Source organism: Mesocricetus auratus, unplaced genomic scaffold (assembly GCF_017639785.1).
Source record: "Mesocricetus auratus isolate SY011 unplaced genomic scaffold, BCM_Maur_2.0 Super-Scaffold_100007, whole genome shotgun sequence".
Lineage (NCBI taxonomy): Eukaryota > Metazoa > Chordata > Mammalia > Rodentia > Cricetidae > Mesocricetus > Mesocricetus auratus.
This window is the reverse complement of record NW_024429191.1, coordinates 36,927,787-36,955,255: the sequence shown is the minus strand read 5'-3', so window position 1 is coordinate 36,955,255 and position 27,469 is coordinate 36,927,787. Positions and strand designations below refer to the sequence as shown.

The 27,469-nt window shown below is 48.1% G+C and overlaps 1 protein-coding gene across 1 annotated transcript in view; it reads right to left on the bottom strand.

The window, feature by feature from the left end:
- Galnt10 (polypeptide N-acetylgalactosaminyltransferase 10) overlaps positions 1 to 27,469 on the bottom strand; it is a 149,188-nt gene that overhangs the window by 24,484 nt on the left and 97,235 nt on the right. The window contains exon 5 of the mRNA XM_040748690.1: positions 745 to 930. Within this exon, the coding sequence (XP_040604624.1) occupies positions 745 to 930 (186 nt within the window). The remainder of the gene's footprint in view (positions 1 to 744; positions 931 to 27,469) is intronic.

Here is a 27,469-nt window from a genome sequence, read left to right as displayed (position 1 = left end):
AGGAACCTGGGAAGCAGTGTGGAGTTGTGGCAAAGAACAGACTCTGAAGCCGAACACACAGTGACACCGACGGCCCAAGGAGACGAACAAGCCACAGAGCATCTCAACTTCAGTTTCTCTGGCTACGAAAAAGACCAGCTCAGTCCTGTGCACCCTTGTGAGGCCGGGTGATCTCTTCTGCCACCTGGACCACAGTATTGGTGCTAAGCAGTAACTACTTTGATTTGATGTGAAGACACGCCCCTCCCTCCCCTGTCACCACAATTTGACTCTTTTGTTTAAGACAGAGTCTCATGAATTCCAGTCTGGCCTTAGACTCAGTATTTAGCTGAAGATGACTTTGAATTTCTGATCCCTCTACCTCTACCTGTCAGGTGCTAGGGTGACACATGTGTGTGACCATTCTTCATTTACGCTATGCAATACTAGGGCTAGAACCCAGAGACTCATGTATGCTAGGCAAGTGCTCTACCAACTGAGCTATATCCCCCCGGCCCTGTAATTTGCCTCTCTATAGCAGAAAGCTTTGGCTTGCCCTCCAACAGACTTAAGGCCATCCGAGGAAAGTCATCTGGCTACCAACGTTTAACACTTTGCTACGCTATGAAACAAGGGGACAGGACTGGACTTTTGAGTCCCCTCTGGAGCCTGGAGCTCTGCTGGGTGCTGTCAGGCAAGCAGAAGTCCTAATGTTACCTTGGGGTGGCAGGCCACACACCCACTCCAGGTTGTCCCACTCCTTACCAAGCAAAGGAGGGAGCCAGTTGACATTGGCTTCACAGTGCGAGTCTAAGAATGTGATGACGTCTCCGACGGCAGCTGAAGCCCCCAGCATTCGGGTCCTTATCAGACCTTCTCGTTTCTTGGTCCGGAGAATCCTCACATTGGGGAAAAGGGCCATGTAGTCCTCCAGTGGCTTCTTCAGGTGCTCTGTGAGGAGACAGAGGGGCAGAGGTGGGTTAGAGTGGGTGTGTGAATCATTCTTTCACCCAGCATAGTTTGGACACTGATTCCCAGTTCACTCCCTTGCAGGCTTTAGAGCTAAGAAGGGCAGGGCCAACATCTACAAACAGGGAAACTGAGGCTCACAGAGGCCCAAAGATGCACCAGGGCTGGAACACAGGGAGGCTTCACAGGCAAGTGTGGGGACACAGGTAGCTGCTTATGCCTGCCTGGTATCTATTCCCTCATTTGCTCATAGAAAGACTGTTGTTTCCTGAGGAGACTGACCTTCCTCTTATGTCCAACTTGGTTGGGAAAGCTGACTGCCTTCCCCTGGAGTAAGTGGGAGGGGTATGTGGCTCAGGCCTAGCCAATCATGGCACTCTAACCCTTGTGATTGGCTCAGGGATGGCCATGCAACCTGATAAGGTGCTTTAGCTTAAGTCCTGGGTGGAAACAAGGTGAGGAGAAGGGGTTCAGGGAGCTACCAAGGCTGAGGGCAGCCTGTAAACAAGACAGAGGGTATGCCGGTTAGATTCAGCATCACCTAGGAGACACAGCTTTGGGTGTGTCTGTAACGGAGTTTCCAGAGAGGATTAAATGGAGGAAGGACTCACTCTGGATGTGGGTGGCATCACGAACACAGAGAGACTCTGTGTTGATGACCTTTCTATTCACCCCCCCCAAAGCAAACAGACTGTCCTATACATGACAGCTTTTCTTGTTTGTTTACTTTACCATGGGCTGGATTTTTGTCCTATGCCTAGAAAAGTTGTCCTGAATAAGTATTAGAGATTTTCCTTCAGGCCAGTAAGATGACTTACTGGTAAAGGCACTTGCCACCAAGCTTGATGACCTTGGGACACACATGATGGAAGGAAACTCCCTCCCTCAAGTTGTCCTCTGACAGCCACACTTGCCCTATATGTGTGGTGCCATTCCTGTTCCCCCATGCACACATCAAATAAATGATTTTTAAAGCACTTCATGGGCTGGAGAGATGGCTCAGAGGTTAAGAGCACTGACTGCTCTTCTAGAGGTCCTGAGTTCAATTCCCAGCAACCACATGGTGGCTCACAACCATCTACAATTCAATCTGGTGCCCTCTTCTGGTATGTAGGCAGAACACTGTATATGTAATAAATAAATCTTAAAAAAAAAAGAAAAGCACTTCATATTCCCAGATATCCTCCTATCCAAGAACTAACCACGCCTGACCATGATTAGCTTCCAAGATCAGACACAACTGGGTGAGTTCAAGGTGGCATGGCTGTAGACACAAAATAATATTTTAAAGAATGTAATAAAAAAGGTTTGGAGAGATGGCTTGGTGGTTAAGAACACTTGCTCTTACAGAGGACCCAGATCAGTGGCCAACTGCACCCACAAAGAGGCTCAAATCTGTACCAGGAGAACCAATGCCATCTTCTGGCCTCCAAAGGCACTGCATGCACATAGTGCACATACACACATTAGGCAAACATTCATATTTATAAAATAAAAATAAATAAGTTCCAGTCTTCCTATTGGTTTCTCTTGATGTCCATCAGGGCTTTGGATTTTATGAAAATCTAGGATAGCTCAAAAAAGGTTCAAAAACAAAAATGAAAAAACCCTGTAGCTTACACCACATTTAGCAATAGCTGATGCCCTGGAGTCAGAAAGTCGTATGTGTTCACTGCCCTCATTCCTTAGAACAGATTTCCCAGACAGTGCAACTGGCTAAAAAAAAAATCCAAAAGCACCTTAAGACCTGACTAAAAGGATAATAGTGTTGTCTGTAACTGAAGATGACACTAGCCTCCACACAGAAAACCCATACATTACCAGAGAAACCAGAACACGTGGGCTAACTTAAAAAGGATTTGGGATAATGGCTCAGTATTTTAAAGTCCATGGGATGTGTGCGTATCACCAGGGAAATACAATTAAAAATGATAAAAAAATACCATTTAAATGTCAATAAAACAAGAGCAAGTACACAGTCTCAAAAATACAAATCATTAACCAGGTGTGGTGGTGCACACCTTTGATCCCAGCACTTGGGAGGCAGAGGCAGGCAGATCCTTGAGTTTGAGGCTAGCCAGGTCTACAGTGAATTCCAGGACATCCAGGGCTGTTATATAGAGAAACCCTGTCTCGGAAAACAAAACACAGTAAAATACAAAATGTGGTTGGAAAATTCGAAACACCAAGACAGATGAGAAGACATCTCTTGCTCAGGGACTAGGGGTGAAGACAGAAATGGTTCCTAGTAGTGACACAGACGTAAAGCCCTGAAATCACAATGCCTTCTTTGCAGAAGTGACAGTCAACAAACTGCTCTTAAAATTTACATGGCCATGAAGGGTCTAGAATAGTGGAGGTCTTTTAGAAAGGAAAATATTTGGAGACTCAAGTTTCTAGGTTTCTTCATTGACTGAACTTCCTATACAGCTGTAGTAATTAAGACAGCATGAGGGCCACAGAGATAGCTCAGTGGGTAAAGGTAATTGCCACAAAGCCTGACAACCTGAGTTCTATTCCTGGGACCATGAAGTGGAAGGAAAGAACCTATTCCCGTAAGTTGTCCTCTGACTTTCACACATGGCACACTTGTGCCTCATATGTGTGTGCATGCATACACACTGAACAATAAGAATCCACCTGCCTCCATCCCCCAAAGCCGGAGTTACAAACATACACAGTCATGCTTGGCTTTTTACATGAGTGCTGGGGATGTGAACTCAGGTCCTCAATCTTGCCCAGTAAGCACTCTTACCCACTGAGCCATCTCCACAGTTCCCATAACTGTTTTTAAAGGTAACTTTACATTAACCCATAAATATACAATTGGTACCATTTACAATTAACAGCGAATAAACAAAACACAATGACAAATACAAATAGAGTTAAGCTTAGCTTTTGTTTTAGTTTTGCCTTCCCCAGGGGTGAACTGGAGGTCAGGTCTGTCAGAATAGGTGATCTGGGAAGCTAGCAGATTCCCTCCACTTGATGTATGGGAGAAATGTGCACTGGTAAGAGGAACATCCCCTGCGGGGATCCTGTGGAACCATGAAGGTCACTCCAGGTACCATTTACAACTGCCCTGAGATGGGGGTTGTGGGCCACAGACACTTAAGACTCCAGAAACCTCTTGAGGATGAAGGGTGTGGCAAGTCGTATTGCTTGGTATCACGAAGGTGGAGCAATTGAAAAATATACTGGGGAGATCTTTCCCCAGTATGCACTCCTGGTCCGGTTTGCATTCGGGCAGTGAGGGGTATGCACAGCAAGAGGCGAGGCCAGGCTCTGGTGGGCAGTTGTTTCTGCAGAAAGAGTCTCTCCAAGGAAAGAGGAAACCCACAAGTCTCTGCTCAGTGCTGCTCCTGGGCTGCGTTCAACCAGTGGGTCGTTAACTCGTGAGTGAGATTATGGGGCACCACACACCAGTGCTCCCATTGGAGGGAGAAATATCACCTCCACTGTGTAATCACTGAGGTCCTCATATGCACAGAGCCCCATCGCTAAATCACCCTAATGCAGACAGCTGCAGTTGTTACTGATTGGCCAATTAGGGCCTTTCGGCAGCTTGTGGTAAAGTTGGAGCGATTATTTAGGGGCAATTACTGGCCTCCTGTCCTTATGAGAAGGTGTGTTTACTCAAAGCAGGGCTGCCTTATTTTTACCAGTCTCCTTGCACGGGGACAGCTCAGAAGGTCACAGAATTTGGAGCTAAAAGGAACTGCAAATGAGGACGATGATGGTCACCATGGTGACAATTACAGGGGACACCTGCTGAGCCTGACTCACACACAGGTCTCCCCACTTCACATGTCTTACCTCAGACACCACAACACAAGAGCATCGGGTGTTCCTGTTTATAGAAGATACTAAGAGATGTAATTTGCTCAACCAACAGTTACAAACTAGGACACCGTGTCTATAGACTGATCTCACCTCTCACCTGATCCCTATACATACACCCCATCACTCAGTTTATTAAGGAGTGAGGAGGGCTTGAGAAGTTAGTGACTTTGCCAGATTCACACAGTAGGTAAACATGACAGGGTCATCTTCCAGGTCAGGACACAGGATTCCTTCTAGCGTCATAAAATGACGTTCACTGCCCACCCCTATCCCTCTCTCTGCCTGAGGTTTGCGGTGTGTGTCCACACGTGGGATGTACAGAGAGCCATCTCCATTGGGAGGACTGAGCACGCAGGGCTAGCCAGTGAGGGGCGTGGTCACGTTTATTTCTTCACTGTCCTGCCTAAGGTCCCGACGCTTATGGAGTCTGTTTCGTGTGGACTCCATCTGGAGGGTGGGAGGTTCTCTCTTTCCATCATGTGGGTCGTGGTGATCACAGTTCGTTAGGTGCCGTGGCAGACACTTTTACATGCTAAGCCATTTTGCTAGCCTCTTGCTGCTGGATTCTACAGATGGGTCTCACAGGGAGCTGAGCTCGGAAGGGCTGCTGATTTGAATTGTACCCCCTAACATGACATATCCACTTTATTTTATTTTTTTGGTTTTTACGAGACAGGGTTTCTCTGTATTGTTTTGGAGGCTGTTGGTCCAGCCTGGCCTCGAACTCACAGAGATCCGCCTACCTCTGCCTCCCAAGTGCTGGGATTAAAGGCGTGCACCACCACCGCCCGGCCATCCACTTTATTTTTAACATAAAGTCTTTCACCAAATCTGGAACTCACTGATTGGCTACACTGGCAAATATCCTACCAGCTGAACCCATCCCCAGTCCTAGTACCCTTTTTCTACCTCTGTGAGCAGAGTGCCAGCGTCAGCTGTTGGCAGTGCCCTGGAATTCATCTCCACACTCTTCAGCTCAGCTCTCTGAGCCAGGCTGTGTGGATTCTCTGTTCATTAGGTGTCCAGCAACAAGCCAGGCTTCTGCGTGTTACTGCCAAATTCTCTGTGGCTTCTGGCTTCTGGTCAATGCCACCAGGGGAGTGTCCATAAAACACAGAGAAACTTCCTGGTCCAGTCAACATGCTAACACAATCAACATGCTAAGTACCTATTGCCTCCAAGCAGAAACACACCAGTAATGAAGAGGCTCTGTGTCCCTTGCCTTGGCTGGATGAAGAGACAGAAAACAAACACTCTGTAGCTGGTCCTCATGCCACCTGGAGGTGCACAGGGTGCTGCCTTTTGTGTACCTGTGGGTGTTCTGGGTCTTGGGATGTCCTGGCTCTGACAGACTTTTCTGGTGTGTGCTCTCACCTTTGTTTGTTTGTTTTTCATGACAGGGTTTCTCTGTGTAGCCCTGGCTGTCCTGGAACTTGCTCTGTAGACCAGGCTGGCCTTGAACTCATAGAGATCCGCCTGCATGGTCATGGATCCTAACCTTTATGGTCACATGCTTTCTGTATGCCAAACCCTGTGTAATATGCTGCTATATACTTGGGTCATTTCATTCCCAAGACTCTAGAAGGTGTCACCAATGACCCTCTTGTACCCCACACGGGGAACCCAAGCATCAGCAAATTCTGCATGAAGCTGCATTCGGCCAGCTGGAGTTGAAGGCCAGGAATCAGGCAGGTGTCAGGCATCATTAACCATGTGACTCAACTACTTCTCCATCCCTCAGTTGCTTGATCCACCCTGCCTGATGGGTACCAGTTTCCAGCTGCCCAATCCCAAGCCTCTAGGCATTGACCAGAGGCCCACATCTGCCCATAAAAGTCTAAGTGTAGCAGCACCCAGGATCTGCAGCATTGTAAACCTAGCCCTTGCTTGTATGGCTGAAAATAGGGAGCCAACTGCAGCCTAGCAAACGCGTTACTGAAGAACTCTGAGATGAATCAAGAAAGCCCTTGGGTAAGGGGGGGCTAGGAGATGTCTCAGTCTGTAAAGTGCATACCCTGCAAGCACAAGGACCTGAGTTCAATTCCCAGGATCTAGTCAAGAAAGTTGGATGTGGTGGCCAGTGCTTGGAATACCAGAGCTGGGAGGGTAGAGACAGGAGGATCCCTGAAGCTTTCTGACTGATCAGCTTAGCCTCATTGGTGAGCTCCAAGCCAGCTAGAGACCCTGTCCCAAAACACAATGTGGTTGATGCCTGAGGAATGACACCCAATGGTGACCACACACACACACACACACACACACACACACACACACACACACACACACAGATACATGTGTGTGCACACAGACATTGACATGACATTCAAAATTGCCATACTGGCATGTACTTTCTCCAAGCTCTCACAATGGGTCCACTCCTACTCTCCAGAGAACTTCAGCCTGGGGCACATTCCAGAATCGTCAGTGATAAAAGACACTTGATCCTGAGGGATTAGTCTTCCGGCCCAGCTCTGTACGTGGAGCAGGTGCTTCTTGCAAGACCCCTAATTGCTGTGAGCTTCCAAGAACACGCAGGTGTCCACTGTCTTATCTAGATGGGCTGTCCCCACCTGCTCACCACAGCAGGCCAGCCCTCTAAATACTTCCTACCAACCCAAGGTCTCCGAAATGCCAATGGCCCCTTCCTTCTCCAAAGACTCCAGAGGGCATGCTGGAACTTTCCTTTCACCACAGAGGCTGCTGGGAGAGCATGCATGCAGGGTGGAATGTTGTACATCTGCAGGCCTTTTGTCTTGGAGGTTGGAAAACATCAAGACCACCACAGATCTGTGGGAAGCAGGCAGAAGCTCTTTGTCACAGGCCAGCAGAACATCTGGCTGGACACCCCCCCTTTTTTGTTTGTTTTTTGAGACAGGGTTTCTCTGTGTTGTTTGGAGCCTGTCCTGGAACCCTCTCTGTAGACCAGGCTCATCTCCAACTCACAGAGATTCGCCTGCCTCTGCCTCCCGAGTGCTGGGATTAAAGGCCATGCACCACCAACGCCCGGCTGGACCCCTTTTAATTATGGCTCGTGTCTCTTTATGTAACAGCTGGCTCACATACCGCCTTTTAAAGTCTAAAAATTTATAAATCACATAATTGGCTTAAGATGACCACTTTTCAAAAATTTCCATATAATGCCACAACAGTGGTATTACAGAGAAATAACAAAATAAAGAGTTTCAGTGTATAAATGTTTTGGTTGAAAGCAGGACTAAGGGGATGAGGCCAAGTATTGTATAGTTAGTGTTCTGAATCCATGGGTGATATAATCTTCAACTGTGTGTGGAAAATACTAGAAAAACCAATTGTACCTGTACTGATCATGTCACAGACTTGTTTTTCTTGTCATTATCCTCTGAACAAGGATAGTATGACAAGGCTCAATAACTAACTACTCACACAGTATCCATTGTACTATGCATGATAAACCATGGAGGAGTAATTTAAAAATTTACATTTATGTGAGTGTGTGTGTGCGCACATGTATATTCTTGTATGTGTGTGTATGCTATGGCACACATGTGCAGGTCAGAGAACAACTTGCAGGAGCCAGTTTTCTCCTTCAACCACGTAAGTCCTGGGGATTAAGCTCTCATCATTAGACTTGGCAGTGACCTGCCTATCTCTGCTTCCCCAGTGCTGGGACTGCAGGGGTCTGCCACCATGTTTTTTTTTCCCCATGAGTTCTGGGGATTGAACTCAGGTTCTCATGCTTGCATGACAAACACTTTGCCAACTGAGCCATGCTCCCAGCCCCCCCCCCCCACACTAAACAACCTCTGGTGGAGTCAAAGCCAATGCACACACTGTGTCCCTGAAATACACAGATTCTTGGATGAGTCAAGGAGGAAGACACAAGGTAGAGGCTGTTCCAGCCACTGAGCCTCCTCAGCAAGAACCCTGCCTGGGGATGGAAGGCATTTTGGATGGCAGGTGGCAATGGGGGTAAGGAAATAGGAAGAGAAGTTGGGGTGAAACTGTACTGGTTGTTTCTGGGGGGGAAATTCAGAGATGAGGGGAAGTGTGACAACAGACAGCCCCTTGTGGTATGGTGGGGGAGGGGGTATCCAGAGGTTGTTGTTGTTATCCTGGAGTCAGCAACAACAAGCCTCTCTGTGGCTTTTTCCATCAAGGGTTTGGTCCAGCCTCAAGTCCTCCATGACCCTTCTGGGCACATGTGACCTTTTAGGATCTCAGAGCCACTGGGTTTGTCGATTAGTCTAAGATTCTAGGGTTAACACAGAGTGAGCCCTTGAGCAGAAGCCAGTGGACACGGGGACAGCTGACTCCAATGTGGACCTACTGAGTTCCACCTCATACTAAGACTCCTGGAAGACCCCACTCCAGGAAAGCTAACCATAGCTGGTACCTATGGGAACAGACTCGGTGGGCCTGGCATTGGCTGAGTTTATGAGCAGTTGTGATGGTTGAGACTGACTGCCAACTTGACAGGATCTACAATTGACCAGGAGACAAACTCTAGGCCAGTCTGTGAGGGCATTTCTAGGTTAGGTTAACTGAGGTGGGAGGACCCACCCTAAATATGTGTGTGGCACCAACTCATGCCTGGGTTCCTGGACTGAATAAAAAGGACCAAGTGAGTTGAGCACCAGCATGCATTGATCCCTGCTCTTGACAGTGCGCACAATGCAGGCAGCCGCCTCTAGCTTCTGCCTCTAGGGTTTCTCTACCACGACGGACGGTACCCCCAAACCATAAGCTAGAATAAGCCTTTTCTCTCTAGTTGTGTTTGTCAGGTACTTTGTCACAGTACAAAAGGGGTAACTAGTACAACAATGCCTTGGGAATTCAACAGCACCCCTCCTTCAGTGAGGTACCTGCTGGCTCATGGCATAGGTTAACCTAAACTTTATAATGGCCTGAGATTGCATGGCCGGACATGTATAACTTTCAGAAACATTTAATTTGCCATCACATTACAAATGACCCCACTCCTCATATGAACAGGTCTCTGGCCTGAACATGCCTTTGGTGGTTTAAGAATGGATTATGCTCTCCCCCAAGCAGTGGCATCCTCCAGCCAGCTCCCGGGGCTGGAAAACACTTCATCACACAAATGAACTGCTTGTCCCTAGTCCACGCAAGATGAGTCACCTATTGAGAGAATTCCTATTACCTAGACAGACAGCCTTGCCTGCATTTTTAATTTCAGCTAAATGCTTTCGTCTCTTTTTAGCAGGTGGACAGGGGTATAAATCTGTTTAATAGTCAGACAACAAATAAAAATACTCAGAAAGCCACCTTGATGGAGTTAATTATGCCCTGTTTTCTGAAAGTGACTCCCCACCAATCGGCTGCAGCCTTCCCCAGCTGCAGCCTATCCAGGGTATCAGGCTCCTGGGCGGCTCTAGTCCTGGGCTCTCGATAGCTGTTTTTAAATCATGTCACTTGACAGATGTCTAGGAGTAACACGTGTTTCATGTGGGATGCAGGCTTCCATGCCGATCACTCAGTGTTATCAAGAAATGAAAAGGAAAATTTCCATTCCAGCAACATGTTAGCCTGTCAGCTTGTCATTTGCTAAAGGGCACACGTGCCTCCTGGGGGATTTTCCTGCACAGTTCATAGAAAGAAAAAGCCAAGCACATGCAAGAGATTTCTAAGCACCTACCACCCATCAGCTCCTCATCAAGAAAGGAAAGGGTGGGCAAGATGGCTGAGGGAGTAAAGGTGCTTGCTGCCAAGCCTGACAACCCAGGTTCTGTCTCTGGTACCCACACGGTGGAAGGAGAAGTGACTTCTGAACCCCACATGCATGCTGTGGCATGTGTGCACCCCCCACCAGTCAAAAAATAACTAGGGAGAAAAGAATGCTAGGGATGAGGCTTAGTCAACAAGGTGCTTGTCATGTAAGTCCGAGGACTTGAGTTCGGATCTCCAGCACCCATGTTAAAAGCTGACCATGGTGGTATGATCTAGGAGGCAGAACTGACTGACCCAACCTCAGATGTTGGATTCAGGGTTGGACTTTCATGACCTTGAAGACTCTCTCCAGTCCTGGCACGGTGTGATTCTACCATGCAATGCTCCAGGAATGGGGAAACCCAGCTGGAGCTTGACTCCTTCTGAGAGGCACCCCATAATCAGCATAGACAGCGTTTTCCTTTTTATAAACGCCACCCTATTTATCTCTGCCCCAGCTGTGATCAATTTGTACTTTCCAGTGCTAGGTTTGTTTTCATTCATCAAAAGGCCAGAAAACACACATCAGTGCTGCTTGAAGGGAGGGGATGCTACGGTATGAGGAGGTGTGTTCGAGGTGATGCAGGCTAGGGTTCTGTGTCTTCGGAACCCAAAGCAGCAACAGGCGGGATGTCCCAGGCTCCAGCTGAGCACAAGCTTCTTGATGTCTGAGGATTCCCATTTGTTTCATGCTAAATCATGAACGTGCACATGACCACACCCTCCCCCGACGGTCAGCGCTCCCATCTCAGGTAGAGATCAGAAGATACTGAATGTAGCCATAACATAATAAGTTCATAATAAGGAGGGTTGTAGGCCTTTGTGTGCTATGGCAAGAAGCAACCAGTCCTGCTCTGAGCATCTAGGGACCCAGGCAGCCATTAGTCAGGAAGCCAGCATCACGAGAGGCAAGGGCTGTGAGCTCAGGTCACAGGAGTGACCCAGGGCTCTGCAGTGTTAACCTATCTGGGCTTGTTACCTGGCTTCACCGCCCAGTCAGTGGGACCTCATTTCCGGTGGGTGATCTGGCTCTCCCTCGGGGAGCATATAAAAACACACTCATGTTTGGAAAATAGGACATACGAGAGAAATTAAATGCCATTTTTAAAACCCACTGTCCAAGTGGCTTCCTTTAGTTCTTTAGTCTGCTTGGTCTTTTATGCCCCTAAGGTGAAGAGAAAATGTATGCAGCCAGGCCAGCTTTCCTTATTCTGCACTTCATAGATAGCACAGATAAGGACAGGCCAGGGGTGGCATGGCAGATGGGGAGCTGGAGCTCACCTAGAGAGAAAGGCATTCCTGTTCCACAGACAAGAGGACACTTTTTACACAGCAACCACCATCTCTAAACACAGCACGAAGCATCCCCCAGGATCCTCTCCTGCATCCCAAGTTGGATACATGAATATAAGCACTAAGTGGCAGAACAGACTCAGCGATCAGTCTGAGTCCAGAGATGTGTTTCTAACCACTGGGAATCTTTAAGTTGGGGATGTGTGTGTGTGCAAAGATTAGCAGACACCCTTGAGGAATGGGTTCAGTGTAGAACAAGTCCACAATAGGGGAGGCTACCTGAGCTGGTTGCAGTGGAATTCACAAGGCTGGACATTCTGGGAGAGAGAGGGAGAACACTCACAAAGGCACAGGGCCCTAGAGCCTCTGCGGACCCAAGGAACTGGAAACCAACGACCTTCGCTAATGATCGTCTCATTAACATGCACTGAGTAAGTTGTTCATAATTGCCTTAGATGGAAAGGGTACAGCTCTTAAGGGTGTGCAAGTATCAAATGTGCTCTTTGCTGGGAAGCAAGAATTCAATGTAGGCAGGATTCTGACACAGTGCCCTTGTAGGAGATGGGCCACGATAAAACCCTGGCGGAAGTATGTGACTGGATCGATGACCTTTTCTCAAAGACTACCACTTTCCAGGTAAATGAGAAATAAGCACTCTGTGAATAAATAAAACATTACAGATGAAAATGTCATAGTTTCTGTGAGTGGGGGGGGGGGGGGACACATAGACATACCCGGGAAGAAGGAACCTTGACCTAGGAACCGTCTCTTCCACCAGAGTGGCTTTTGGGCATGTGATTGCTATTGAGTAGGAAAGTCCAGCCCACTGTGATGGTGCTGCTCCTGGACAGATGGGCCTGGCTGCATAAAAAGTAGCTGAGGAAGCCAGGGGAAGCGAGTCCACAAACAGTGTTCCTTCATGGTTTCTGCCTCCAGGTTGCGGCCTTGCCTTCCCCTCAGGTTGCGTCTGGTCACGTGTTCTAGCACAGCAGCAGAGAACCCAGCTACAAGGGATAAGGCTTCTTCTGGCTATGACCCCCAACCTTTGTTCACTGTACCATCTCAAGGGTCACCACTGTTGGCAGCCTGGAGCACACCCTTTCATGCCTTTCTCTGAGTTTGTTCAACCCCTCCCCTCACCCCATCGCCAACCTTCAGAGTTCTGGATAAGTTTCTGTGCGTTCTGCCCAAGCATGTTTGAGCCTTCCCACAAGAGCCTGATTAATCAACTCGGAGTTGAAGGTTACCAAGAAAAATACGCCAGAGCGTGACAGGCCATTAGTATTTGTGTTGTAGGGAAACCAGTAATCATCTTAATTGGTGCCCGCCCTGGAGCAGAGTGGGGCTCTCTCTCTCCAGCGCCGTCTCCTCCTTCCTATACCGTTAGCACCAGGAAAATGCAGCTTCGCAGCTTCCGTTCATTGCAGCGGCCTCATTTCACTGCACAAATGCTTGGTCATCTGAACTGGCTCAGAGGAGTAGGGCAAGAATGTGGGCCAGCAAGAGGTGCATGAGGTCACCAGAGCAAGGCTACCTATGTCCCTGGATTTGTCAGACCTGTGGCTTTGGTAGTGACCAGGCATGCCTTCCAAGACACAGCCGGTCTAAGGCCCCGGGATAATTGAAGCCTGCCTTTGGGGACCTTCCAAATGAGTGGTTTCCACCCAAACCTAGCTGAACTCTGAGCTTGCCTCCCTCCTCTCTTTCATTCTTTCTTTCTCCCACTTGGATTCCTCCTTCCCTTCTTTCTTCCTTCCTTCCTTTCATTCTTCTCCTCTACTCCTCCCCACCTCCTCCTCCTCCTCTTCTTTTTCCTCCCCCCCACTCTGCACTGTCTATGTCTATTCTCAGATATGGGTGGGATCTTGCCTTCTCTTTGAGAGGGGCCCTGCTTTTGTTAATCATCCCCAAACTAAGATTAGTGTGCATTCGTCATCTACAGAGTCCGCTGCTCAATTCTAGCCCAGATAAACAGTCGTGTGTAAACCGTGTGTCTACAGATGGCCACTGTGACCCAGTTTTAGTCATACTGTGGTAGAAACAGGAGATGAGTGCAGTATGGGTCCGGTGTGGAATGCAGCTGTTGAAACACGGCTGTGAAAGCCAGGTGTGGTGCACGTCTGTGGTCCCAGTGCTCTGGGATGTGGGGGCGGGGGAATCAGGAGTTCAGAGGCAGCCGTGGCTACAACCGTGAGCTTGAGACCTGCTGGCGTGAGTGAGTCTGTGTCTGAACTACATAAACAAGAGTTCTGCCACATCAAGTGGAAAAAAAAAAAAGACAGGTTGCCACACAACACACTGTGGGGAGGAACCACCCTAACAGGGATGAACAGTGTGGGGAGCCCCGCCACAATCTGCCGGGGGGATGTCCTGAGAATGACCTAAGAATGAGAAATGGGGTGAAGACTAGCTATGTGACTCCACTGTCTTCTACTCTGGGACCCACAGTCCTGCAGGTTAAAGTGGACGGTAACTCCTGTCCCATTTCCTAAAGAGGACACCATGGTGACTGACAGGAGTGACAGTTCCCTTAACACATGAGGGATGGGAGTGAGTGAGCACAGCTCCTGAATCAGAAAGACTCAGGTAGTTCCCCGCCTACCTCTCCCTTTTTTCCCTTTCATATAAGGCGGGCTGGACTCAAACTCACTACCTATCCAAGGATGACCTTTTTCCTTCATGTAACCTGGGCTGGTCTCAAACTCGCAACATATCCAAGGATGACCTTGACCTTCGGATCCTCCTGCCTCCATCTCTCAAGGGCTGGGATTACTGGTGTATGCCCATCTCTCAAGGGCTGGGATTACTGGTGTATGCCCATCTCTCAAGGGCTGGGATTACTGGTGTATGCCCATCTCTCAAGGGCTGGGATTACTGGTGTATGCCCATCTCTCAAGGGCTGGGATTACTGGTGTATGCCCATCTCTCAAGGGCTGGGATTACTGGTGTATGCCCATCTCTCAAGGGCTGGGATTACTGGTGTATGCCCATCTCTCAAGGGCTGGGATTACTGGTGTATGCCCCCTCACCTGGTTTATGTGGTGCTGGGGGCTGAACTGGGACTTCTTGCACACCAGGCAGATACTACCAACAGGACCAAACCCCAGCTCAATGCCTACCTTTTTCACAGACCAGCTCTGCCAAGGTACTTAGGTCTCTGGTTCCTCATCCGCTAAGTGGGAAGCCAGTGACTGACAGGCTGAGCACCCACTTGATAATTATTAAATGATAACTGTCTGCAAGCCAGATTTAATAGTTATTAAACTACTGCTGTCTGCAAGCCAGGAAGAACGGCACAGGTCTTGGACCTCAAGCAGCTCCTCAGCTACAAAGGTACCTTCCGATGTAGAATGTTGCAGTCTTGGTGGTCACGGTCAGTGTAACACTCAGTAATGAGGAGGGTGTGTTGGGAGCTGTGCGTGGCTGGCTGCTCTTCACTGTCCTCTTCCGTTTCCTCGTGCCAGTCAAATGGCAGGCTTGGTAGATTCTGACCAGCTCTTAGCAATGCATGTCAATGCCTGGGCTGGAGGACTTGAGAGTGGACTACAGGCCATGTGCCTCTGGAGCTGGTCAGCATGAGCATGTATGGACATGGCTAGACTGGAAACCCTGGGGAATTCCCTGGAGATGTAGGCTCAGCACTGTGTGTGTGTAGTCCCGGAGCTCGATCTGTAGACAAGGCTGGCCTCGAACTCACAGAAATCCACCTGCCTCTGCCTCCCGAGTGCTGGGATAAAAGGTGTGTGCCACCACTACCAAGACAAGACCCAGATTTTTGTGGGAATTCCCTTGGCTCCTAAATATTGGCAACTACCTCAGAATTAAAAAAAATATTCTGAAGGTCAAATAAGGAGTTCTGGGGGGCTGTTCCTAGGTCCTTGAAAGGATCATAAGGTCTTCAAAGCCATTAGTTTGTGACCTAAAGCAAAGGAGAGTAATTCACCAAATAGTTCCCGCAGACCAAAGGCGTTTAGTGTATGGGAAAAAGGAAGACAGAACCATCCAGACCACTGTTAACATGGACGGACGGACACGCATGCACACATGTCTTGAGTGATTCTTTTTGGTTTTTTTTGTGTTGTCCGCATTGCACAGAAAAGGGTCCTTAGCAGGCAGTTCTCATACACCAGTCCTTCCTCCCTGTTGAAGCCTGCCCACAGTTGGTTCTGCCTGGACTCATCTATTGTGTTCTCAGAACCTGAGAAGCCTGGCTACCAAACCTGGGTAGGGGTTGGGCTGTCAGAAGGCATAGGACAGATGTGTATGCCCAGGAATGTGGGTAGGTGAGCTGGGGCTAAGCTCCCTCACTCCCTCGAGTGCGTGCTCGCCCTATGCTTCAGTGTCCTGGCTTGCTCCTGAGAGTATATTCCCTAACTCCCTCCTGAAGCAGCATTCAACCCTGTTCTATTGCACCCCAGCCCTACGTGGTGCTAAGGGGTACCTCAAATCCACCACATAGATGACATAAATTAGTCAGGCACACCAATGATATCACAGTGAGTTGGCAGTCTGGCTGGGAGGTGGCAAACATAAACAGAAACAAAATAAAGACAGAGAACACTTTGGCCTCTACTGGCCCTGGAGATGGAAATCACAGCTAGCATAAAAAAACCCCACAAATTCCTGGGCGTTTTAAGGGCACAAGCGTTAAGAGCACTTGCTGCTTTTCCAGAGGTTCTGAGTTAAGTTCCCAGCACCTGTACTGGGTAACTCGTAAATACCTTGGGATGGCTAATCTTTGTTGTCAACTTAACCACACCTGGAATCAACTAAAACCCAAGCACCTAGGCATACTGTAAGGGATTTCCTATATTGGATCATTTGGGGTGGGAAGACCCACCCTATGTCTGGGCTGCACTTTTTGGTGACAGCCCACACAAAAGGACATGGAAGAAGGATGCTTTTGCTTTTTGCCTGCCTGCCCTCACTCTGGATGGCAAGTTCATTTATCGTGCTGCGGAGGCATTCCTTCGCTGGTGTTAGAACCCACTTCTTTGGGATTCCAACATACACGGAAGGCCAGCAGCTCTCTAGAAATCCTCTGGCCTCCAGCACCAGATGGGACAGCTGAAACATCCAGCCTCATGGACTGAACAACTACTGGAATCGTGACCTTCCTGTTAGGACATAGTCACTGTTGGGCTATCCAGACTATAAAATATATTCATTTTATAAATAAAAGGATATATCATTTGATTAGTTCTCTTCCCTTTACTGAACTTGGACTAATACATGCCCTGAATCCATCTTCCCTGCCCCTGCCCCCAGTTAAAAATAAACAAACTCTTGAAAAAGATAAATTCTTGGTCAAAGCCAAGCTCCTGGCATGAATAATAAGGGGAATACCTTAGAATGCAGCCCTGAGTCCTTCCTTAAGCCATGACCACTTTTGTTCTGGAGTGGGTTAGTGTTGGGGAGGGCTCTTTCTGGGAGGACCATGGATCCCAGTACCACCTTCAGATGTCAGAACAGAATTCAAGACAAAGGAGTTGTAACCAGAGAGGAATCCAGAGAAGTTTCCTCCAATCGATGGCCAAGGCTTGATGTAATTAATACACAGGCGAGCAAAGGTTTCAGAAATCAAACATGAATCAAATTTCCTGGCATTAAAATGTCCAGGCACTTGGCAGAGCACACCCACATTTCCATTCCTGCCAGATCTGTGCCACGCAGCTGAACTGGACAAGCACTAACAATTACAAATGCTTCACTACAGCACAGCCATGAGGGTATCGGGACTGGAACTCACGTACTTTGCAAGAGCAGCAACTGATAATCGTTGTACATTTTTTTCTCAGGGCTAAGGACTAAACCCAGGGCCTTTCTCCCAACCATGTGACAAGTACCCTTAACCTGACTACTGAGCCATCTCTCCAGCCCCTCCCCATTTTTAATTTTGCCTGAGACCTTAGCCATGGGATAGTGCCACCCACATTAAGGGTGAGCATTCCATGTCCATCCTCCTCAGTTAATCCTTTCTGGAAATGCCTCATATTTGCCTTAGTGTTTCTTTCCTTTTTAAAACAAATAAACACACACACAAACAAACAAACAGGTGTTCTCTCAGTAGCCCTGGCTGTCTCAGAACTCACTACACAGACCAAGTTGGCCTCAAATTCAGAGACCTGCCTGTGTCTGTCTCCCAAGGGCTGGGATTAAAGGTCTGTGCCACAAATCCCCTTGCTTGATGTTTCTTAAACCAATCAATTTGGTGGTAAGGTAGGGATGGGGAGTAGGGGATGGCTATGCTTATATGGGGCTCATGTTGTCAGTATGTGAACGAAGTAAAGACCCTGTAACTTTGCCTCTCAAGGGGGGTGGAGGGTCCTGTAGCAACAGCCTGTGGGGACCTGACCATGTGCCCAACTTCTGGAGGGGCCCGTATCGGTGTGGCTATGGCTGCCAGTAACTGGTGCTCTTTGGACATGGAACAAGACTTGTCATTAACTGGCTCTGTGGGGTAAGGGCAGGTCACTAAATACATTGGATGTGTAGCTTGGGAACAGATTCCTGGAAGTAGTAGAGAATTCACTCCCTAGCACACAAGCCAGGTGGCCTCAGAACATAAAGCTTCCTGGGGGAGGGGAGACTTGAAAACAGGTTTCTCATGTGGGTAACACGTAATACAGTGTACCGAGCACAAGGAAGTGGGTGCCCTGATTTGAGTTTTTCCCCTTTCCAAAGCTGTGAAGACAAATTGAGGCAGGGTGGTGTGGGTAAAGGATTCTGGAGATGCAAAGGCTAACGAGTAAGTTGCATGCATCCTAAGAAAGGCCAGAGACCCTTTAAGCCTGCTGTCCCAAGTTGGGAAAGATGAAATCCACCTCCAAGTAGAAAGGACAGGGCAACAGAAAAGGCAAGGCATGTCTGCCTGAGGATCAGGCAGGGCCCCAAGCACGTTCTTCCATAAAATTTTTTTTATTGTTCATTCAGGAGCGATTTATTCTATGCCCTGTGAGTTTAGAGTTATGGGCTTGCTGGAAGCCTCAAACAGGTGATTATGGTAATTTAGAGAGAAAGTAGCAAGCCATTTCTGTCACAGGCCACTCCAGCTGGAAAATAATAGCATCACCTTGTATTTATAGAGTGTTGAATGATTCCAAAGTGCTCTGTCATCTGTTAGCTCATCTCATCCCCATGGAAGGCCAGTGAGCCAGGCTGAGTCTCTGCTGTCAGGCTCTGAGCAAAGGTTGTTCCCTCTCTGGGGTTCAGTTTCCCTATTGAAAAAGGAGGAGCTGAGATATGTCTCAGATGATAGAACACTTGCTTAGCATGCACGAAGTCCCAAGTTCTGTTGCTAGCACTGCATAGCCTGGGCCTGGTGTTGGGTGTATGCCTATAATCTAAGTAGTTGGGAGGTAGAGGCAAGAGGATCAGGTGATCAAGGGTCATCTTTGGCTACATTGCAAGTTTAGAGTCAGCCTGGGCTACAAGAGACATTGTCTACAGAAAAGTGGGGGGAGAGGGAGAAGGAGAGAGTAAGAGAGAGAGAGAGAGAGAGAGAGAGAGAGAGAGAGAGAGAGAGAGAGAGAGAGAGAGAGAGATGATTCTTGTGGCCCCCATAGGCTCATATATTTGAATGCTTAGTAATCAGGGAGTAGCACTATTTGAGAAGGATTAGGAGGTGAGGCCTTGTCAGGGGGGTTTGAGGCTTCAAAAGTCCATACCAGGCTAGCATTTATCTCTTGGCCTTTGGATCAGGACATAGATCTCATCTGCTGCTCCAGCACCATGTGTGCTACCATGGTCCCTACCATGATGATAATAGACTAAACCTCTGAAAGTATAAGCAGGTCTCCAATGAAATGCTTTCCTTCCTAAGAGTTGCCATGGTCATAGTGTCTCTTCACAGCAATAGAACAGTGACTCAGATAGGTCTCATGTCCATTTCTGTTTTTCCCATTAGCTACTCCTCAAGAGGTCTGAGCAGCTTTTATATCTAAGGCTGAATTTCTCAGCTCTGTGTCCCAGGACTCCCCCTGTCAACATCCCCAGAAAAGTCCTTGGTTCTACCCAGACACAGTGTGGAGAGGGTTGTGGCCTGGGAATCTACATGACACATTCATTTCCTACGTGATTTCTTGCACACCAATCATTGAGAACGTCTATGCTCTGCCTCCTAACTCTTCAGTTTAGGTCTTGTCCTATGACACAGCTGAGTCCTGATTTTGGGGGGGGGAGGCTCGATGACACTGGGACAGGACAGAGCAGTGTCTGCATAGTGTGGCAGATGATCCAGTTAATGATAGCCTCTTGAGGAAATAATTAGAACCCTCACAACCAGAACAGGACAGTTAGATAATTTAAGTGAGATCTTAGGATTAATGAACAGTAGTTGGAATGACATGTGGGACCATAAATCCTGGCCTGCTGTGGGAAAGTGATGATTTACAATGAGGCTTCCTGGAAAAACAAGGTTTGATGAGCCTGCAGGCTGATCTCCTTGCCTCAAGGGACTCATGGTGGGTGATCTCTCACACTTTCCAGGCCCACACCCTCCAAATATGCTACAAGGTGCCCTCAGTGGCCTTGACACACCTGCACGTCAGGATTTCCTATAAGTCTGAGAGCTTCACTTATTTGGAATGTTTGACACTGAAACCAAGGGCTTCATATATACTAAAGCAAGGCTCTGTATCATTGAGCCACACCCCCAGCCCCTCACTGGGGGATTCTAGGCAGGGGATGTCTACACTGAGTCACCCCTAGCCCCTCACTGGGGCATTCTAGCCAGGGGCTCTCTACACCAAGTTACTCCCTCATTCCCTCACTGGGGCATTCTAGGCAGGGGATCTCTACACCAAGCTACACCCCTACCCCTCACTGGGGAATTCTAGGCAGGGGATCTCTACACCAAGTCACTCCCTCATTCCCTCACTGGGGCATTCTAGGCAGGAGATGTCTACACTGAGTCATACCCCTAGCCCCTCACTGGGGAATTCTAGGAAGGGGATCTCTACATCAAGCCACACCCCCAGCCCCTCACTGGGGAATTCTAGGCAGGCCCTCTACCACTGTTAATACTCTCCTAGCCTCTCATTGTAGAATTCTCAGTCACTGATCCATTTTCCCAACCCCTCACTGGGGACTTCTAGGCAAGGGTTCCATCACTGATGCCCTAGTCCCTCACTGGGAGATTCTAGGCAGGTGCTCTACCACTGAGTCACACTCCTAGCCCCCCACTGGAGTAGTCTAGGCAAGTGTACCCCAGTTAACAGCAATAGCATAGCCTCACTGTAACAGTGACAGCCTGATGATGACCATTCCCTGAATGCTGGCCAGGAACATGAACTCACTCAGCCCTCAGTCAAACATAAAAGGGAAAGCGGGAGTGATGGAAACTTTACTCCTATAGGCTTGCACAAGAAGAGACGGCATGTGCTCTGGGTATGGGGACAGCAGGTAGTACACTGGCCCAAAGCACACTGGATTCACAACAGGCTGCGTGGCATGCGAAGGAGGGGTGTGAGGGAGGACAGGCTGACTGACTAACGTAAATCTACTTCCTTCTGTTTGTTCCCTCCGTATGTGTGTGTGTGTGTGTGTGTGTGTGTGTGTGTGTGTGTGTGAAGAATGAAGCCAGTGCCTCGTACATGTTAGACAAGTGCTCCACCACTGAGCTACCATCCCCAGGCCTGGACTTTCCTACTCCCTGAGACGAAGGGGGACTAGGACTGGAGCTAGAATCCACCACAAAGAGCATCTTGCAATGACCTCTTCTCAGAAAGGACTGCTCAGGGGTCAGTCTTCTTCACTTCTGTGTCACAGGGCTGTCCCAGAGCAGCTGCAGCGTGTTGGCTGGGAAAGGTCAGGGATGGTTAGTGTGAGGCCCAGAAAAGTGACTGTTGGCTGGAGTTCAGTTCAGATGGAGAACATTCCAGCCCACATTCTGACAGCATGTAGGGAGGGATCTGTCTGAGCAGGCTTGGCAGAAAGCAGAGCTTCCCACTCCCCTGCGGTGTTCCCCTCACGGCAGCCTTTTACAATGCCCAGGAAATCCCCTTAGGAGTGGGCGCAGAAGCAGAGCGCCAACAGCAGACAGGAAGAGGTTAGCAGCTACTCCAGAGTTCTTACTCACTCTCAAATAATGTGTGCATCTCTAAGAAGTGAAGCAAATGAATACAATTAATTCTTAACAATCACTGTGGGATCAAAGAATGTCCTGGAAAGAATTCAGTGTGCAGGTTTCTCAAGGCTAGGCAGCACACATCAGTTAATACTTTATAGGAGGCTTCAACACATGCCTGACCCTTTGTTCTCTGTAATGATGTAAAAATTACATGTTCATAAAATTTAATAATTTGAGGTAGGAAAGCAAAAGGAAAAGAGATGAGAAATTAAGCTGTTTTCTTCTTTCAGAAGAATCTCAGACTGAAGACACAGAAATGTGTGGATTAGGCCTCCCTAATCTTCAGCGCTGTGGAGCTGTGCCTATCTGGAGCCATGAGAACCAGGAGCTCATAGGTGCTTCTGGATTCAGATCAAGCCAACACGGGCTCTGGAGTGGTAGATGCCTGATAAGACAGGCCTGGAGTCTGAGAAACGCAGGAAGAGTTCTTGTAGTCTCTGTGAGCCATGACCACATCTGGAGGCTGCCAGGTGTGTGCATCTGTGTTTGTGCGCTCATGCTTGTGTGCTTATGTATGTGTGTCAGTATGTATGCCACTATGTGTTGGTGCTGGCATGTGTCTCTGTCTATATGTGCATGCTTGTGCATGCATGTGTGTATTGGTGTGTGTGTGTCTGTGTCTGTATGAATTGGCACTGGTGTGTGTGTGCGTGTGTGCACATGCATCCATATGCATGCTTGTGTCAAGGTGTATATGTCTTTGTGTGCCAGTATTAGTGTGTACATGCTTATGCATGCATGTGCCTATATGTATACGACACGTGCACGTGTGTCTGTGAGTATGAGCACATGCATATGTGCATATGCATGTATGTGCCTGAATGTGGGTGTGTGTATGCCTGTATGTTGGTGCTGGTTTGTGTGTCTATATGTGTGTATGCATATGCATGTGTGTGTGTTGGTGCTGGCATTAGTTAATACCTATTTGGCCAATGCCCTTTCTTAACCCATTACAAATATTATTATTTAAAGGATCTGAACTAATGTTTATGATAAATGAGAAAAAGAGACCATTTCTTTTAGATATATGGATAAGGATAAAATGTCATGACTGAATATTTTGAATTTGTACCTAAGAGTTTTTACTGTTTTATCTAGGAGGTGGTGTACAGGGTCTGAGTAGGGGTGTAGATTTCTTACACTTTGGGGATATGCTAAATATATGAATTTTCCCTTTGGGCAAATGCTGACTGGAAGAGGCTTCCTATCAACTAGTTACAATGTTGTAATAGATTAGATGACTTGTATTAGTTTCTCTGCTGTGACCAAATATCTTAGATGAAACCACTTAGGTGAAGAAAGCTTTAATCCCAGCTCACGCACAGTTTGAGGAAGTCCATCATGGCCAGGATAGCATTGGTAGAGGCCAAAGCATTGTAGCTGGGCTCATCGAATCTGCAGGGACACAGAAGCAGAGAGTGACAGGAAGTGGGGCCAGGCTATACCCTCAGGGGCAAACACTGACCCACATCTTCAGGCAAGGCTCTACTTCCTAGAGGTTCCCCCAACCTCCACAAATGGCACCACCAACTGGGGACCAAGTGTTTGAATACACGAGCCTGTGGAGGACAGTTCTCATCCAAACCATACGATCACAACAGCCGGGATACAGTCAGAGCTCTCCTGGTGCTACTGCTCATTTTCCTCTGTGTGCTCCCCACTATGTGAGCTCAATATGAGAGAGCAACACTCAGCAGGTTTCTGCTAGATCAAGTTATATAGCAAGGAACCTCATTCTTTTATTTTCACCTCAAATGTCCTCTCCTTTTCAATCCTGGGTCAAAATCACTTCTACCAGCTTTCAGTTGACAGAGTGGCCCAGCAGTCGCTTGCAGACAGACTGACTGCAGAGTGATTCCATGCTCTCTCTCTGGGGACCTTCTTGCAGGAACTCAGATGTCCTGCTCTATCCAGCTTTATTCCCTTCTCCTTACACTTTCAGTGAAATACTGAAACAGTTTAAAGATTAGTTTCAGAGTCCGGGGAGCTGGTTCAGTCAGTCAAGTGCTTGCTGTAGAAGCATGAGGACCTGAGTTTGCTCCCCAGTCTATGTAGAAAGTTGGGCATGGTGTGCACGCTTGTAACCTCAGAGCCGGGGAGGCTGAGACAGGTGAATCCCGCATCTCACTGGACAGCCAATCTAGCTGAATGGCAAGCACCAAGGCACTTCAGAGGCTCTGTCTCAAAAACAAAAAAGCAAACAAAAAACTCAGGATGGTGCGACAGCTGGGTTTGTAAAGGAGAATCCGGTCCCTGGGACGTACATGGTGGAAGGAGAGAAGTGACTTCTGCAAGTTGTCCTGCATCCAAACTCATGCCCACGCTCAAGGAACATAATACCGTAAATTAAAAAAAAAAAGGCCAACAAGGTGCAACAGAGAATCACTTGAGAAGAGGGTTTCAATAAGGGATGGCCTACATTGAGTTGGCCTGTGGACATGTCTAAGGGGGACTGTCCTACTTAAGTTAATAGACGGGAAGACCCAGCCTACTGTGGGTGGCACCACTCCCTAAGCAGGGGGTCATGAATTAGCTAAGAGTGGAAAAATCAAGCTGAGCACAAGCAAGCAAACAGGCACACATGTATTCACCGCTCTCTGCTCTTGACCATGGATATGATGTGACCAGATGTCTTAAGTTCCTGCCACCGTGACTTCTCTGCAGTGACTGGCTATCACCTGGAATTGCGAGCTAAAATAAACCTTTTCCCCCAAGAAGCTTTTGTCATGGTGTTATTATATCACAGCAACAGAAATGAAACTAAAACAAATGATGTCTGAGACTATCTATGGCTTTACACACGGGTATGTACACACACTCTCTCTCTCTCTCTCTATCTCACACACACACACACACACACACACACACACACACAGAGTCAGGTTTAAGTCACTACAGAAAACTGGGAGAAAATGCACAGCTGAATGTTTCTGCTGTGCAAAATTTTAAAATGCAGACAGCTCACTGCCTTAGTGGAAATGTCACTTTCTGAAAATATAATGCAGCTATTTTCCATGACAAGAACAGTCCTTTCCCACACACCAGAGCTCTTGATGCTTCAGATGTACTTTGAACACATTCACCTAATTCTTTTCTTTCCCAGGACATCATTTATATAGTGCTTGATTCATAAACCCTAGCTTTGCTTTCTTAAAGATGCAAAAAACGTCCCACAAATACATCAATTCTTGCACCCTGTGTTTTTGCCAGACATTCCCCGAAGGTTTACAGATTTCCTTCATTACAAGCTAATTGATATTCAGAAAGTGCTGGAGTCTTAGTAATTCTCTCTGTTGAGAATGAGGGAAAGTCCTTAGGATATCAGAGATGCCAAAGGAGAAGAGAGCCTGGAAGCCAGTACATGTGGTCACAGTGACACCACAGATGAATAAGAAAACCTGCAAGCCAGTGCAGTGGTCACAGAGACAGGGATGGAAAGTCAAGTCTATAGTTGGTGTATGTGGTCACAGAGACGGGGGCGGGGGGGGGGGGGTTAGGAGAACCTGCAAGCCTGTGAGCATTGTAGTGACACCAAGCGACCATTACTGCAGATCTGGGATTCTTAGCCCCAGCTCTCTGTCAAATGCCATCTGACTACTCTTAGGGCAGGTGGGGACAGGTGAGCAGAGTGTGCTACCTAGAGACAGCATCTTCTGTGGTTCTGTTTCCCCATCTGTGTGGCCAAAGTTTTACTCTGCAGAAGGGGACTCACCCCAAGGCTGTCACCTCAGCATGTCAACGCTCCAGGCAGCCCACAGCTAATCCACAGAGGTTCCACCACCACCGTTTATCCACTACAGGGCTACACTCGCAGCTGAGCTCCTCTGAAAAAGTAGGGAAACTGGGAACAGATGGACAAGTCAACATGTCACAGGAAGTCCACCAGTGTGATCTCCCAGGATGCTCCAACAGTGGGACCAAAGAACAGCCGTGGAGGAGCCATGGTAAAAGAATCACAGGCCCTGGGAGAGATGGAGTCCTAGGGACTCTGCTGTTGCAGGTGCACAAGTTGGGGACTATGAGACTGGGCCAGGCCTCAGAATATGTCAGTTGAGAAATCTGGGAGGACCGTTTGCCTCAGTGGAGGGTCACTTGCTCCTTCAGGCCACACACACCTTTGTGTTGTCTAATGGGATTCTCTGACCTGAGGGTAAATGCCAAGCTAGAGGAGGAGGTTGGGATAGAAGGCTGAGGAGAGCAAGAGCGAGGGGACAAAGGGTAGTCTATCATAAACCAGTCATAAATAATTGCAAGAAACAGCAGTAACGGGTTTATTTTTTATTTTCCCTGGGTGACACGGCACCCCAACACCTTACTGCCTACTATCTAGTTACTCATTTAACAGTCAGGGTTCCCAAAAGGAAATTGGTCTTAACAATTCCTTTTTACACACGAGGGACCGGAAGCACAATACAGGGTCAGGTGCCAGGCTAAGGTCATGGAGAGAGTGGGAAAGGTCAGAGGTTAACTACCTCCAGGCTTGCAGCTGAGAGCTGTGTGAGCAGAAAGGTCTCCCACTGCCATCACAGGTTCACAGACCTCACTGGACAGCCTAGAAGTGGGGGCCACGAGCAGGAAGGCAGTCTTGGATTTCCTTTGTGGCCACACCTCCGTGTTCCTTCAAGCCCCGGGTGAGATGCACAGGCACGAGGCTCTGCGTATGGACAAGGTCACATGGTTGGAGGCACAGCTCTGTGCCTGTGCTGAGCTGTGGTAAACGCCACAGGCTGGCTGGCTTGACACCCTCATTCCACGCCTCCAACCTCCTTCTGCCTCCACCACAGACACAAAGCCTCATGCTCCTAGTCTCCCACACAGATAGAAGGACCAGATTCCAGAGTTCTGGCCTCAAGGTTCTGGAAAACCTTTTAGAAAAAGAAGACAAGCTTGACAGGAGGAGGCTGTGTCTTTTACCCAGAACTTACACAGGTTCTGCAGCAGTTCTGTGACCAGGAGGAAGGGGAAGAAGCATTGAATGACTTAATTGTTTACTTGTTTTTTTTTTTCCCTTAAACCACAGCCCCTATTGTGATCGGTTTTTAACTGCCAATTTGACACAGCCCTGAGTCATCTCACCAAAGGGAACCTCGGTTGACCTGCTTGATCAGACTAGTCTGTGTGCCTGTCTGTAGGGCACTGTCTTCATTGCTGATTGCTATAAGAGGGTCTGCCCCACTGTGGGTGGTGCTATCCTTAGGCAGTGGGCCTGCCTTTATAAGAAAGCCAGCTAAGCAGCAGTTAGGGATCAAGCCAGTAAGGTGGCCCTCCATGATTTCTGCTTCAGTTCTTGCTTTCTCTCCTGACTTGACTTTCTTCAGTGATAAACTGTGACCATATAAGTAAACACTTTCCTCCTCCAAGTTGCTTTGGATCATGGTGTTCATCATAGCAATGGAAAGCAAACTTGGACAGTCCCCAAATGCAAGATATACCAGTCCTGTAGATAGGTAGAAAGGAGAATGAACGGATCCATGGCTTATGTCAGCTATTGCTCATCTAATTGTCTGTTCTTCACAGCTTAATGCACTTCCAAACCAACAAAAGGGGACT